This window comes from Python bivittatus, unplaced genomic scaffold, assembly GCF_059951505.1.
Source record: "Python bivittatus isolate LINGU-HERP-01145 unplaced genomic scaffold, Pbiv_v1 ctg000350_np1212, whole genome shotgun sequence".
In the NCBI taxonomy this organism is placed as follows: Eukaryota; Metazoa; Chordata; class Lepidosauria; order Squamata; family Pythonidae; genus Python; species Python bivittatus.
The window spans coordinates 2,924,445-2,937,416 of NW_028277074.1; the positions used below are offsets into that span (position 1 = coordinate 2,924,445).

Genomic DNA, 12,972 nt, shown 5'->3' on the forward strand with positions numbered 1-12,972 from the left:
ATGTAAAAGGTGTGACACAAAATCCAAAAGGGAAAGGGGAAGAGGGAGAAAAAAAGAAATAGCTCAATAGCAATATTTAAACAGCAATTCTAACAGAATGACTAACTAGATTTAGTTCTGGGAAAAGAACAGCATGATGGGTTTGCTGTCAGGAATGCAGGGTCATGCTTCCCACTTAATCATTTTTTTTTTTTTACTGATATTATGTTAAGATAAGACCCAGGACAGACTGTAAATTGTACATTTGTAAATTTCTTTTTATTAGCGATTCAGTGGTATTTTATGCTTTCACATTTATTGTGTACATGTAAGCCATTACTTGATCTTCATCTATTTCATCTTCTGCTCTATTTGTCAAACATTCCCAAACTCTGCCTGCTGAACTTCTGATGTGTATGTATTGATCTGTATGCTTATATTGGTGAAATCTAAAGTTGTGCTTTTAAACTCCAAAACTGATAATAATGATCCAGTCCTATTAACCCAACCGAATTTAGGCTTAGTCCCAAATAGATTCAATCTTGTTTGGAACTAAAGTAACTCCCTCCCTTACCTAATTCAGCAGGTTGTACAAACAACAAATCCTTTTGGTTTAACAGTAACTATACTGACATTTTTAGATCCACACTTAAAATATTTTCGCTCAGCATTAGGCTCTGCAACAAACCAGCTGAAAAACAAGTCTTCATTGCAGCATACGCTGGTAAGCTTTGTTTAGGAACTAGATGAGCACAGTGCCAAAAAAATGGTTGTTTCAAGTGAGCAGGACAAATGTTAAGAAGAACAATAACTCAAAATTTTTTTCCCAGTAAAATTTGACAAGCACAATTGAACAAATATGATTTCATGCTGGATTATGCAAATCTGATATCCTTCAGGAATGTTGGATTACAAATCCAGTAATTCCTGACCATTGAATATATTGTCTAGGTCCAGTTGCATATTAAGTTGTAAGTCATATATTCTTCAAAGGCTGGCACACCTTACTTTCTTAAGAGCACGAAGGTCTTGAACATTGGCCTGCCTAAAATTGGGAAAGGAAATGCTGTATTACAGAGAAAGGAAGCCCTTTCAAGGACAAAGTGGGTGGGCATTAAAGTACACAGCTTCTTCTTGTCTACTTTATATCCAGCATCAGATACAATATCTTCAGGTGCTTACTGAGACCATGACAGAACCCATAATCAAATAACATCCACTATTCCTTGCTATCAAAGTTATCATCTGCTCTTTTTCACTAATCAACTATAAAGCAGACAATTACTGTTGCTTCTTGCTGCCATTCCTGATCACTGATGCTCCTAAGGAAGTGATGAGTGGGACTTCAGATGCAAAATTCCAGTTTTACAGTCTTGGAGAGGGCATTAGAAACAAAATAAGTTGAGGTACTCATTTTGTCCTATAAATTCTCTCACACCCAAACTTTTCCAAGAGGCGCAGCAGCGGCGGCGGCGGCGGTGACGGCGGGGGCAGCGGAGGAGGAGGAGGAGAAGAAGAAGAAGAAGAAGAAGAAGAAGAAGAAGAAGAAGAAGAAGATCATATTGTTAACAATTGGAGACTGGGGAATGAGATACTATTTTATTTTGTATGGTGAAATCTCTTGAACAGCCTTGTCTAGTGCTAATGATATGTTACATAGGTTTCTCTCTAGTGAAAACAATGTTTCATTTGCTTATTTAATATGCAAAATACTCCTATATTCCCAGGATACTATATACAGTATAACAAACAATATATCTGGCTCAACCTGCCTCTGAATTTTTGGATTGAAGCATGGTTTTGTCCTGTAGGAAGGCATATCATCTCTACTGCTACTGTGGACATGAAGCAAGCTTAGAGTCACACCAGTCTGAACTCCAAAATCCAGGCATTATCATTTTTGTATTATGTAAATCTGTTCCTCTTTATTTTGCTAGGGCGATATTAATGGGGTTTGTCTCCAACTGTACTAAATTGTTATCAGGAGATTTAACCATTTCTTGTACTTCGGTTGTTTAAATGAGTGGGTTCAGAAAACAAGTAAAGCTTTGCCAGTAATATTCAGCTGCTTCAGTCAATATTCTATTGCCAGAGGGAAAAGTTCATTAAGGAGAAAAATAAATAAAAAAAATTCAATTGCCTCTATCTTATCAGCTCACAAAATGAAAGCATTGATTTTAACAAAGATAGCAAATTGCCACAAAACTTAAAGGTTGGGCATCTGGAAGTATCTAGTTGTTTTACAATAGAGACACATCTCTCACTTAGTTTTCTTTATTATACTGTGACTACCAAATTTATAAATAGCATTTGTAAGGGAACTCTTATCAGATCCATGGATCTGCACAATATTTTTTCTAACAATGTATTACTTGCAGATTCATTCCCAAATATTTGCAGGAGGGGAAAAAGTCCCCTGAATACTGTTTCACAGTTAAATAGTATTCCTGTGATCAGTCTAGATTTTCAAAGGAATCATGTTTCCATAATGAGACTAAATGAAATAAGATCAATTTCAAATAATACTACTGACACTTCATTTAATATTTGCCAGTGTACAGGAACTGCACAGATAAAATACAGGAAACCTGTTGTTTAGTTTTATTGTAAACTGTAGAAATAGGCAAAACTGATTTCTCTCTCATTGAATGTTTAATTATTAGTCATTTTTTTAATGAGATAGGTGGTGACAAATTTGATATATAAATAAAATAAAATAAAATATTAATGAATAATTATTGCAATAGCAATGAAACGTTATTAATTCATTTTAGAATGCAACATTTCTCTTAGCATTCTCCTACATTTGGGGCTAATATCTAGTCCTGAATACATATCCTAAATAATAAAATGTATTCCAGTATGCCAAGTATTCCAGTATAGCCCAACTTTGTTATTTGTATGGTGAGTGGTACTTTTAACTGGAATTGAAGTGTTTGTGTGTGGGGGTATTTTTTTTTAAATGGTTGGGCTATTTAGATAATTTATGGCAAAACTAAAAAAAATCCCTCCCAAAAATACATATGGGGAAAAATAGACATTTTTTAGAATATTTGGAGGGGGTGTGCCACTTCGTATTTAAAAAGGAATCAAACATTTCCAATATATTTTTCAATTTGTTTTTAAAAGCCTACACCTATTTTCAGCAATGCAGGATTTTCTCCATAACTTTCAGGAATGCCTTGGAATGACACCATATTATATTGTTTGCATCACATAAATACCAGAGCAGTCTGAAAGTGAAGCCAGAAAAATGTATTATCAATCTTTCAGTGATAATTTCTCATGGCTTCTACCTCCTGGAACTGTAATACAATTCCATTTTAGATCATTTAATTCTCAAGGAACCTCAGGAGGGTCCCACTTTAAATAATTTAAGAAATAAGTGGATATTGGATATAGATAGAAACTTTCAAATGACCTATGGTAAAAAGCAATACCCTTCCAAAGTTACAGAAAGCTTACTTTCCAGCCCAAATCAAGGAAATGGTGCAAATCAATTTTTACATCTGAAGAATTTTGGCTCAGTCTTAAAGCAGCATGACCTATCTTTGGTAAGGAATGACCGTACTGCCTATTCTAGCAGCTGCAAATTGTTCACCACCATAACTCTTTTATCGCTGGTGCTAAGATGGTAGAGAGACAAAAAAGAAGCTTGGGATTCACCATATCTAACTTTTTAAAGTGCAGAATGAAAAAGCGTGAGAATGATATCCATGCTTCTACCTGATTGCACGAGTCTGGCAGTGCTTTGAACTGGAGGGTTCTAGTAGCAGACAGCAGATTCCTCTTCCTTCCTAGATTAGTAAGCTAATTTATGTGTTAAAATGTAGTGTCATAGCTGACCTGAGAAGACCCAAGCAGGATATAAAGCGGAACTCCTTTTGTCTGTGAGACGCCATAGAACAATTTTTAAAAGAGTGACCAGCTCTGGCTGCAAAAATTTACCTCGGTTTGCGAACTCCGCCTCGGGGTATGAACCGGATCCGCGGCCATTTTCCGCCGTGCCACGTGGTCTGCGGCCATTTTCTGCCCGTGCCACGTGGTCCGCGGCCATTTTCTGCCTGTGCCACATGGTCCGCGGCCGTTTTTCCGCCCATGCCACGTGGTCCGCGGCCGTTTTTCCACCCGTGCCATGGGGTCTGCGGCCGTTTTTTCGCCCTGCTACGCGGTCCGTGGCCATTTTTCCGCCCTTGATGCGTGGTCCGTGGACGCTGGAACGGATTAACGGTAATTACATTGAACCTTATGGGAAAATTTGCTTTGGGTTGTGAACAAATCAGGTTGCGACCAGAGTCACGGAATGGATTAAATTCGTAACCCGAGGTACCACTGTATAAATGTAGTAGATATTCTGTGTAAGACAGATAAAATTGCATAGAATATCTACTACATTTATACTGGGAATGTAAGTTCCTAACTAACTAGTTAGAAACTCTGTATCTTAAATTGTTTTAGCATAAAAAGCAGTTGTCACACTGATAGGATATACTTCTATTGGGAATCCTTGGACATTATGTAGAAGAGATACAATAATTATGATGGATGGTAAGGAGTAATAAGTAGCAAGGAGACCCACTTTGGTGTAGTGCTTAAGGCACCAGGCTAGAAACCAGGAGACAGTGAGTTCTAGTCCCACTTTGGGCACAAAGCCAGCTGGATGACCTGGGGCCAGGCACTCTCTCTCAGCCCTAGGAAGCAGGCAATGGCAAACCACTTCTGAAATATTGCGAAGAAAACTGCAGGGACTTATCCAGGTGATCTCCAGGAGTCAACAATGACTTGAAGGCATGCGCGCACGCACACACACATACACATACCCCAGGACTAATACCTGTGTTAGTCTTTAAAGTTGTGATGTGTTTCTTTGGTAAATCTGTAACATAATATATAGCCACAAAGGTTAAAATGTTATAATTCTATAACCAGTTCAAGATTACATTGCATGTATTTGTGACATATACTGGATTTCAGCATGTTTTACATTAGGCATACTGGTAGCAATGCCATCTTATATTTCCTAATTTAATTTCCAAAACATATGTCTATAAAGACAGGGTAATAAAAAGATAATGTTATTTCTGAGGTGAGAATGAATACTAGTGTGTACCTCTACAATAAACAGCGAGCACTGACAACTTCCATTTAGATCTGTGATGAAAGGGATTCCAGACTGCTGAATAGACTAAATGGAATAGAACTGAAAGGGCATTTTCATTTTCAGTTATTCTGTATTTTATCTGTACTTTCAAATAAGTTAATACATTCATTTCAGGCCAATCCTCAACTCAGTTAAGACATTTTTAGACTGTTATTTGCCTTAGCACCAGTTAAAATATAAAACCAAGTATATGTAATTTGCCTAAGTTGGCATGATGAACCCATTTTTTTCTACTTTAAATGAGTTTTGAGAGAGAGACATCACTGAAGCACTTACATTGCATACACATTAAAAAAATAGAACATTTAATCTTTGTGGTCCTTGTCACACATATTAGGGCACACGATACATCCGTAGTTCCTACACATTAGTTCTCTCCTTTCTGATCTGCATATTGTTCAACAGGATCACGGAGATCAGTGCTAGAATCTAGCTATATTGCATCAGCCTGAAAAACAGTCAGCAGTTTCTCCTGAAACTCAAGTACAGAATAAATCAGCTTATTTCTAAGCTAGTGTGAATAAGCTAGGAAGAGAAATAACATTTTCCCCCAAATTCTGAAGCAATGAACCTGATTCACACATCTCCCAAAGCAGTAAAGTTTCAAGAGAATGGTTTCTCTTTCCTCTATTGCTACACAGTGATCCCTGTTGTAAATCATCTCATAGAGGCTATACTAAGACCAACTAAAATGTAACATAATAGTGAATCAGCTTTTGAGTTCTCTAGTCCTTTTCATTAGACTTAATATTAAAGAGAATGTGGTTGGAAAGATACAGTACATTACCTTGATATTGAAGCCACAAAGTCTGCATTTAATTACTCTAAAAATGGAGATAGGGATTGGATACTTAACTTCTTAACTTCTGGGTGATATATAAATTTCAAGTTATACCCAGAAGCCTTTGGATAAAGAAGTAAATAGTGGTTGAGTCTACAAAAAGTAGCAATTACCTGTATTTTTCTCTGCCAATTCTTTTTCTCCCCCTCCCCATCTTGCTTGCAAGCTTTTAAGAGCCCAAACTACACATTTTGCAGGCATCCTATCTTAATGCTTGATTTTTGTTCTCCTCTTGCTAAGGGCTCTTCCATAGGTGGCATTATGCCAATCAGTGCTCTCCTCTGTGTTCTTCAGATATTGGTATTTCACATCAGCCTTTCTGCATAATTTCCAGCTCTGTCACAGTGCAGAAAGAAACACTGGGAAGATAGCATTAAAATCCCAGAGGTCTCAGTCTCTCACTGATAAGACTTGTAACCTCTTATCCTACCTTCCAGTTCCTCAGCTCTACACTTACATGCTGAAGTCAGAATGCCATAGTGCTTCACTACTATTTCATGGTGCTTTTCAAATTAAGTATTATTTTAAAAAATCTGCAAAAAGAAATGCAACAAGGAAGATAGGAGGCAGGGTATGGGCTAGGTGCCAGTGTTTTACTTCCCATTGATCAGCTAGTGGAAATATTGTTTGACTCATGGTGGGTATTGAGTATTACAAGGACAGCAATAGTGAGAACACCCATGGGGTGGTGTGAACATGCTTTTGTGGATTTGTGGAATCAAGCTGGTGGCTATCTCCCACAGTCATGCAAACAGCTACAAGCATATTCAAGTAATGATGAGTTAACCGAGGGAGGGATACAATTGAACATGTGACAAAAACTGCATACTGTATATATTAGAGCTGCTTTTGGCAAGAAATCTGCCTACTTTCAAATAATAAATGTAAAGCTTTGGAGCTAGATACTTTTAAATTCTGAGTCTTCTTCAGGAAGGTGATCTCAAACTTTCCTGTTTTCAGGCAGAATTAAATGATGTTTACAAATAGAGATGGCCCTTTTGTGGAGCTTAACCATGGCAAATTCACATAGCTAAGCTAAGAGAGTTTTCTGCAACAAGAATCTTAAAACAATATAAACTTTTCTGCAAGCACCAAATTACTTATCAAGCTTTCCAGTTTGGTTTCAGTTGCTTCAGAAGGAGTACATCATAAATCCAAAATATATTGGTGTACCACCCCCAAAACCCTGTCCTTAAGTTCTTCTAACATTCCGTTCCGTATATTAATTGATGGACTATATCAGGGTTTGTTTTTTTAAAAAAAAAATCCATTTAGCTGACTTTATATATGTACAGTTGTTATTCAATACTTGTAATTTAAGGAATTTGATAATTCTGCAAGGTGCTGAGTGTTCTTCAATTGTATTGATTTTGCTAAGAGCTGCTGTTCTGCTTTGTGAAACTTTGTGCTTGTAGAGTAATGTGCTTATCAATACTGTTTTGGAGTCAGAATTTATGTTCAGTGAACACTCAACTGAACTTCATTTGGTCACAATATGTTCTTTTTGTAAAGTCCATGGTACATGTGTCCACAAAAATTTTGTAGTTGTAAAGACATTTATGACCTTTACTACTTTTGTTTAATGTTAAAATGAATAATATAATAATTGAGATATATATGGAGTTCTCTTTCTGTGTTTAATTATTTATTCTATATAATCATCCTCTCACTTATGCCAAAGCTAACACTGGTGGCCTATGTACATTCTTCTGAAATATGCAAACTTGCTTTCTTACATTTCACATTTACCAAGAGATTTTCCATCCCTAAAACACAGATTCAGAAACAGACCTCACTCCTAAAGAAAGAATTTTGGGGTAAACCTGAAAAAAAAACACTTTCTGGACATGATTTTCTCAATATTATTAAAATAATGATCGACTACAAATTTACATATGAAAAGTTAGTACAAATCTATGAGTAAGGATGAGTGAAATTTTTATATATTTTTGTATATCTACACTTTTCAATATTTTCCTATCAAAATTCTCAAATTATTTCATAAAAAACATAAACCTGAGATTTAAAAAAAATGTAGGAATCATCTAGGGAGGCAAATGAATTTTAGTGCTTATTTCTTAAAAGTTTGAGTTGGAATCCTTGTGTATTCAGCAATGTTTATGTGACTTTTTTTTTTTAAAGTTCTTTCCATCTCATTTATGGAGAAAGATATGAATTTAGGCTTAATTTAAAAATGAATCAAGTTAAATTCTCATTCAGTGCAGTAGTTACCTCTGATTACATTTGAATTTGGGCTGATATGTGGAAATGTAGTTAAGTAAGAAAAAGGAAATGAAGGGGCTTACTGAAATTTTCTGTGTATATTTTTGTTTCCTTGTTGTTTATTTTACCATCTCATCCACCTTGGTGAAAAAATGCTTTTGAAATGTCTTTGAAAGGTGAAAGAAATGGATGAAGTGGGGTACTGTTGCACTTACTTAGTTGCAAAGTGGCCAAGCATTATGTATGAATGTTTTGTCTATAGCTTTTTTTTTGTATTTCAATACTTATTTATTATACTTGTATCCTACTTACATCAAGGAACGAAAACCACATACGTAGAACTTCTGCCTCCAATTTTTTCCCACCATAAAAACATTGAGATAGATTGGCTTAATGATGGCTGAGAATGGGCCTGGATTTCCCTGGCCATAGCCCATCATTTTAGCCCACTGCACTATGCTTTAATTTTCTGTGAGGAATTCTGCTCATGGGAATTTGGGGATCTATAAACAGCCCAGGAGGCTTCAGTGGATATGTAACTGACCGCTACCATCTCCAATGACAAAATATCCTAAAAAATACCAACAGGAGTAATTGCTAAATATTCTCTAGCACTCTCAGAATAAGCTAATAAAACAGGAATCATAGAAAAATGCCACTTTTGAGAAATTGCAAAGCTGATATGGGGACATTAGTTTTAGCTAATATTCACATTGCTGAATTGAAGCTATGTTCAAATGCATGTATACAGTAAATGTTCTCAGAAAACAAAATATTCCCATACAAGAAAACACATCTCTGCAATTTGTCACAGTATTTGCATATATTTTCCCACAAAATATTTCAATTAATATATTTTTTTCCCAATCTAGTAAGATAATACTAGGGCGGATTTTTTCAATTGATTATTCCCATGTAGCATGCCTAGAATTCTGGTTTGTGATCTCTGACACTTTCCAATTGCACTGTCCAGTTCAAAAGGCGTAGCTAAGGTTGTATGCCCCTCAATCTTTAATTCCTCAAGACTGACCTAACACTAATCTAAATAAGTAACATTAAGACTATGTCAATGAAAGACATAAACAAGCAACTGAAATTATAGGCCCTTTCACCTCATTGATTTTTGTATTAGCGATCGTCATTCATTCTTCTGCAAATTAGGCCCTAAAAAAAAACAACAACTATGGCATAGTGTGATCTTGTCTCCGTCCTGATATTGTATTATAATTATCAGCATGCCTTCCATAATACTGTATATAGCTATATTCTCTCTGTATAACTTTGGACTAAAATTTCCTGAATGCCCAGCTAGCACAACTATTGTTGAAATCCTAATAGCTGTACTGGAAAACAGTTTAAAGAAGGCTGCTAGAAATCATTACTCAAGATGGGACAAAGATCTTTTAGAGCAGGATTAAATAAACCTTTTCAGGTCCCAAAGTATTTATTTGTTTGTTTAAACAATTTAAATGGTCGCTCATCTCACAGCAGGGACTCAAAGGAGAATGATGGATCAAAGTAGGAAGCAGATCAAAGTAGGAAGGACCATAACAGAATAGTGGGCAAAATCACATCCAAAGATAAGAAATAAATCCCTCCGAGGTTACATTTCAGTGCTTTTAAACAGATTGGAAGAAAAAAAAAAAAAGAAAATCTGCAGAGATACATGTGGCTTCTAAGGTGCAGATTGCCCAGCTTGCTTTAGAAGGCCTACTTGAGCAAACAATATAGATAGTCCTCAGGTTATGATCGCTCGTTCGGCGACTGTTCAAAGTTACAACAGTGCTGAACGAGTGGTACTTAAGACCAGTCCTCGAAGTTCCAGCCATTGCAGCACCCTGCAGTCATGTGATTATGATTTGGGCACTTGGCAACTAGCTTGCACTTATGGTTGCAGCATCCCACGGTCACTGGATCATCATTTGCAACTTTCCCTGCCAGCTTCCCACAAGGAAAATCATAAGTGTAAGTCACTCCAACCGTTTTTTCTCCTGAGGACACCTACTACAAAGTATGAGATCATGGGGATCTCATACTCCGTAGCATGCACTCGCCCATAGCAGCCCCTGCCTGCACTCCATAGCACCTGCTTACTTGGTCACACTTCTGCCAGACCATAGCACTCCCCTGCCCAGCTGCACTTGTGCTGAGTTGCAGCACCCATCTACTGCCTACCCACATTCCATAGCACTCACCTGCCCACCAATCTGCTTGTGAATGGCCTAAGGGAAGATTTGTTGTGACCAGGACTTGCAACTTCCTGCCATTAAAATTAAGTACCTGCTCAGACTTTAGGATCTTCTAATGAGGCCTTCTTTCAAGTCCCTCTATCAAAGGAAGTGAGGTGGGTCTCTACAAGGGAGAAGGCTTTTGCTGTTGTGGCACTCCCATTTATGTAATCCCCCCCCCCCCAAATTAACATCATTTTGGCACCAGGTGAAAATCTTTCTATTTTCCTAGCTGTTTAAATGGACTTTTAATTGTAGTTTAATTTAATTCTAATTTAAATCTTTTTAGGTTTTGAATTGCTCCCATCTAGTTTGTATGGAGTTTTCATTTTGCACTTTATTTGATTTTCTTATTTATGTTTTTATTAAAACTGTATCTTTTTGTATGCTTTATTGTAAACTGCCAAACTATAGCAATTGAACTTAATTAATTGAATTAAATTTAAAAAATTTAATAGATAAATTAAATATATAAATAGTTTAATTGAATTTTTCTCATACATTTAGAATAGTGAAATAATTTCCTCAATATGTTCCAAATTCTTACATAATTGGATTTTAGAAGTTAAGCAAAAATGAGTAAAAAATGAGCGATACCACAGTTTTATTTGCCTTTTCTTTTTCTAAGAGTTCTAAAATATTTGAAATGCTGCACAGTAAAAATGATAAATAATTATAATATGCAGTGGCCTAAGTTATATATCATTATGGATGTTCTCTTCCAGAAAAGGCAAACTACAGTAGTTTGCTTCTAAAATCTTTATGAAAATCTATTATTCCAATACTGTTTTCACATTTTTATATATATATATATATATATATATACACACACACAAACCAAACAAACAAAAACCAAAAATAAGCAGTTCAATATAACTTTCTATATGGCAGTGAACCTAGACAGAAACAAGCCCATTTTGGAAAATGGTGTTGCATTTAGTCACTGAGTAGCTAGTTTATAATTTATGTTAATGTAGAACTTACAGAGTATACTATAAAAGCCTTGTTTATTTCTAATAAAAATATTGATATTTTATTATAGTTGATAGTTTATACTTAATAGCAAGCGGGAAAATATTTGGGTATAAACAAGCTATTTAAAGAAAGAAATCACTACTGTTTTCACTCTCATGTCACATGTATGTCTATTTGATGACTGAATGCAAAAACATGTTTCAAAAATGTCTAGGTTCTAGTTGAAAGTTGATCTATATATGTATGTGTGTGTGTGTGTATGTGTATACACACATACACACATACACAATCAGCTTTCAGCTAGAACCTACGTACGCAGACACACACACACACACACACTTATCACTCCAAATCAATCCATTGCGGGATAAAGGCCACTCAACAGAAGAGTATGGACCTTAATCTACTATGCTGGTCCAGTAAGGATTGGTAGGGAGATGTTTTTTGACTTACCTATCTAGGGTTGAGTGTAAGTGACTGCGGGAAAGTCATCATCTGGCTTCCATACACCATAACCCGTGCATACTGGCTGTCTTGTAGATATATATAGATACGGACATCTCCAAGAATCATTTATATTAGAAAAGCTATTGATAATAAATGCTAGAGATGAATTTAGTCAGAGGGCATTGTTCTGTCCAATAGCAGGAAACCATCTGTTTTACAAGGAACTCCTCTGTCTCATTGACATCTGAGTGGATAACCTGACCTCAATATCCCAAAAGTCAGATAAACAGCAGTGGGGAGTGGGGAGCTCACCTATAAGAGTCAAAAGGTATCAGATTGAATGCCCGGAATATGTTATATTCTTTTGGAAAGACATTTTGAAATTCAGGTTGGTGCAGTTGGATTATGAGTTTCCTTTTATTGATAACCTTTGGTTCTATTGTAATTGGATATGTATATATTATTGTTGTTTTAGTGTGATGAATTTTAGTTTCTTTTTTTTTTAAATTGGCTTGCACTGTCACTGTATTTTATTTATTTGTAAGCAGCCTCAGAGCACAGGAGACACAGAGAAATATAATTAGGTAATTAAATGCCTACTACCAAGACTATCTTTGTTACTGACACCATCCATTGGCCTTTGTGCTCTGCCATTTAGCTTATCTTTCTAATGCATTAATGGATGGCAGCTGTTTTTCCTTTTGCAACTGCAAATGAATGGGACTAAAATTCAAAACAGTGGCCATGCAGGGATAGCTTTAAAATGCAGCAAATGGAATATGAGGATAATGGTAATATGAGGATAGTGGAGATTGATCTCTAGATATGCTTTTTTTTGAATCCAGACTGATTTATTCAGTGAGATCTATTTCTTTAATTCTGTTCAGCAAAGCTGTTTCCTGGTCTTGCCCACTTCCCACACCTTGTCTTGCAAATAGCCAGCTGAGCCTCAATATCTTGTAACTTATATTTTTTATATTACAGGTCGTCCTTGTTTAGTAACTGCCTCATTTAGTGACTATTCAGTTACGACAGTGATAAAAAAGTAACTTTGCGACCAGTCCTTGCATTTATGATCTTTGCAGGTTTGTAAAGCAAAGGAAAGCTGAAGACAGATC

The 12,972-nt window shown here is 36.0% G+C and overlaps 1 protein-coding gene across 1 annotated transcript in view; it reads right to left on the reverse strand.

Annotated features, from left to right (window-relative positions):
* The window catches only part of LOC148215107 (uncharacterized), a 137,551-nt gene that overhangs the window by 93,661 nt on the left and 30,918 nt on the right, over positions 1 to 12,972 (reverse strand). The window contains exon 3 of the mRNA XM_088144516.1: positions 3,928 to 4,193. Coding sequence (XP_088000642.1) covers positions 3,928 to 4,162 — 235 coding nt within the window. The 5' untranslated portion in view covers positions 4,163 to 4,193. The remainder of the gene's footprint in view (positions 1 to 3,927; positions 4,194 to 12,972) is intronic.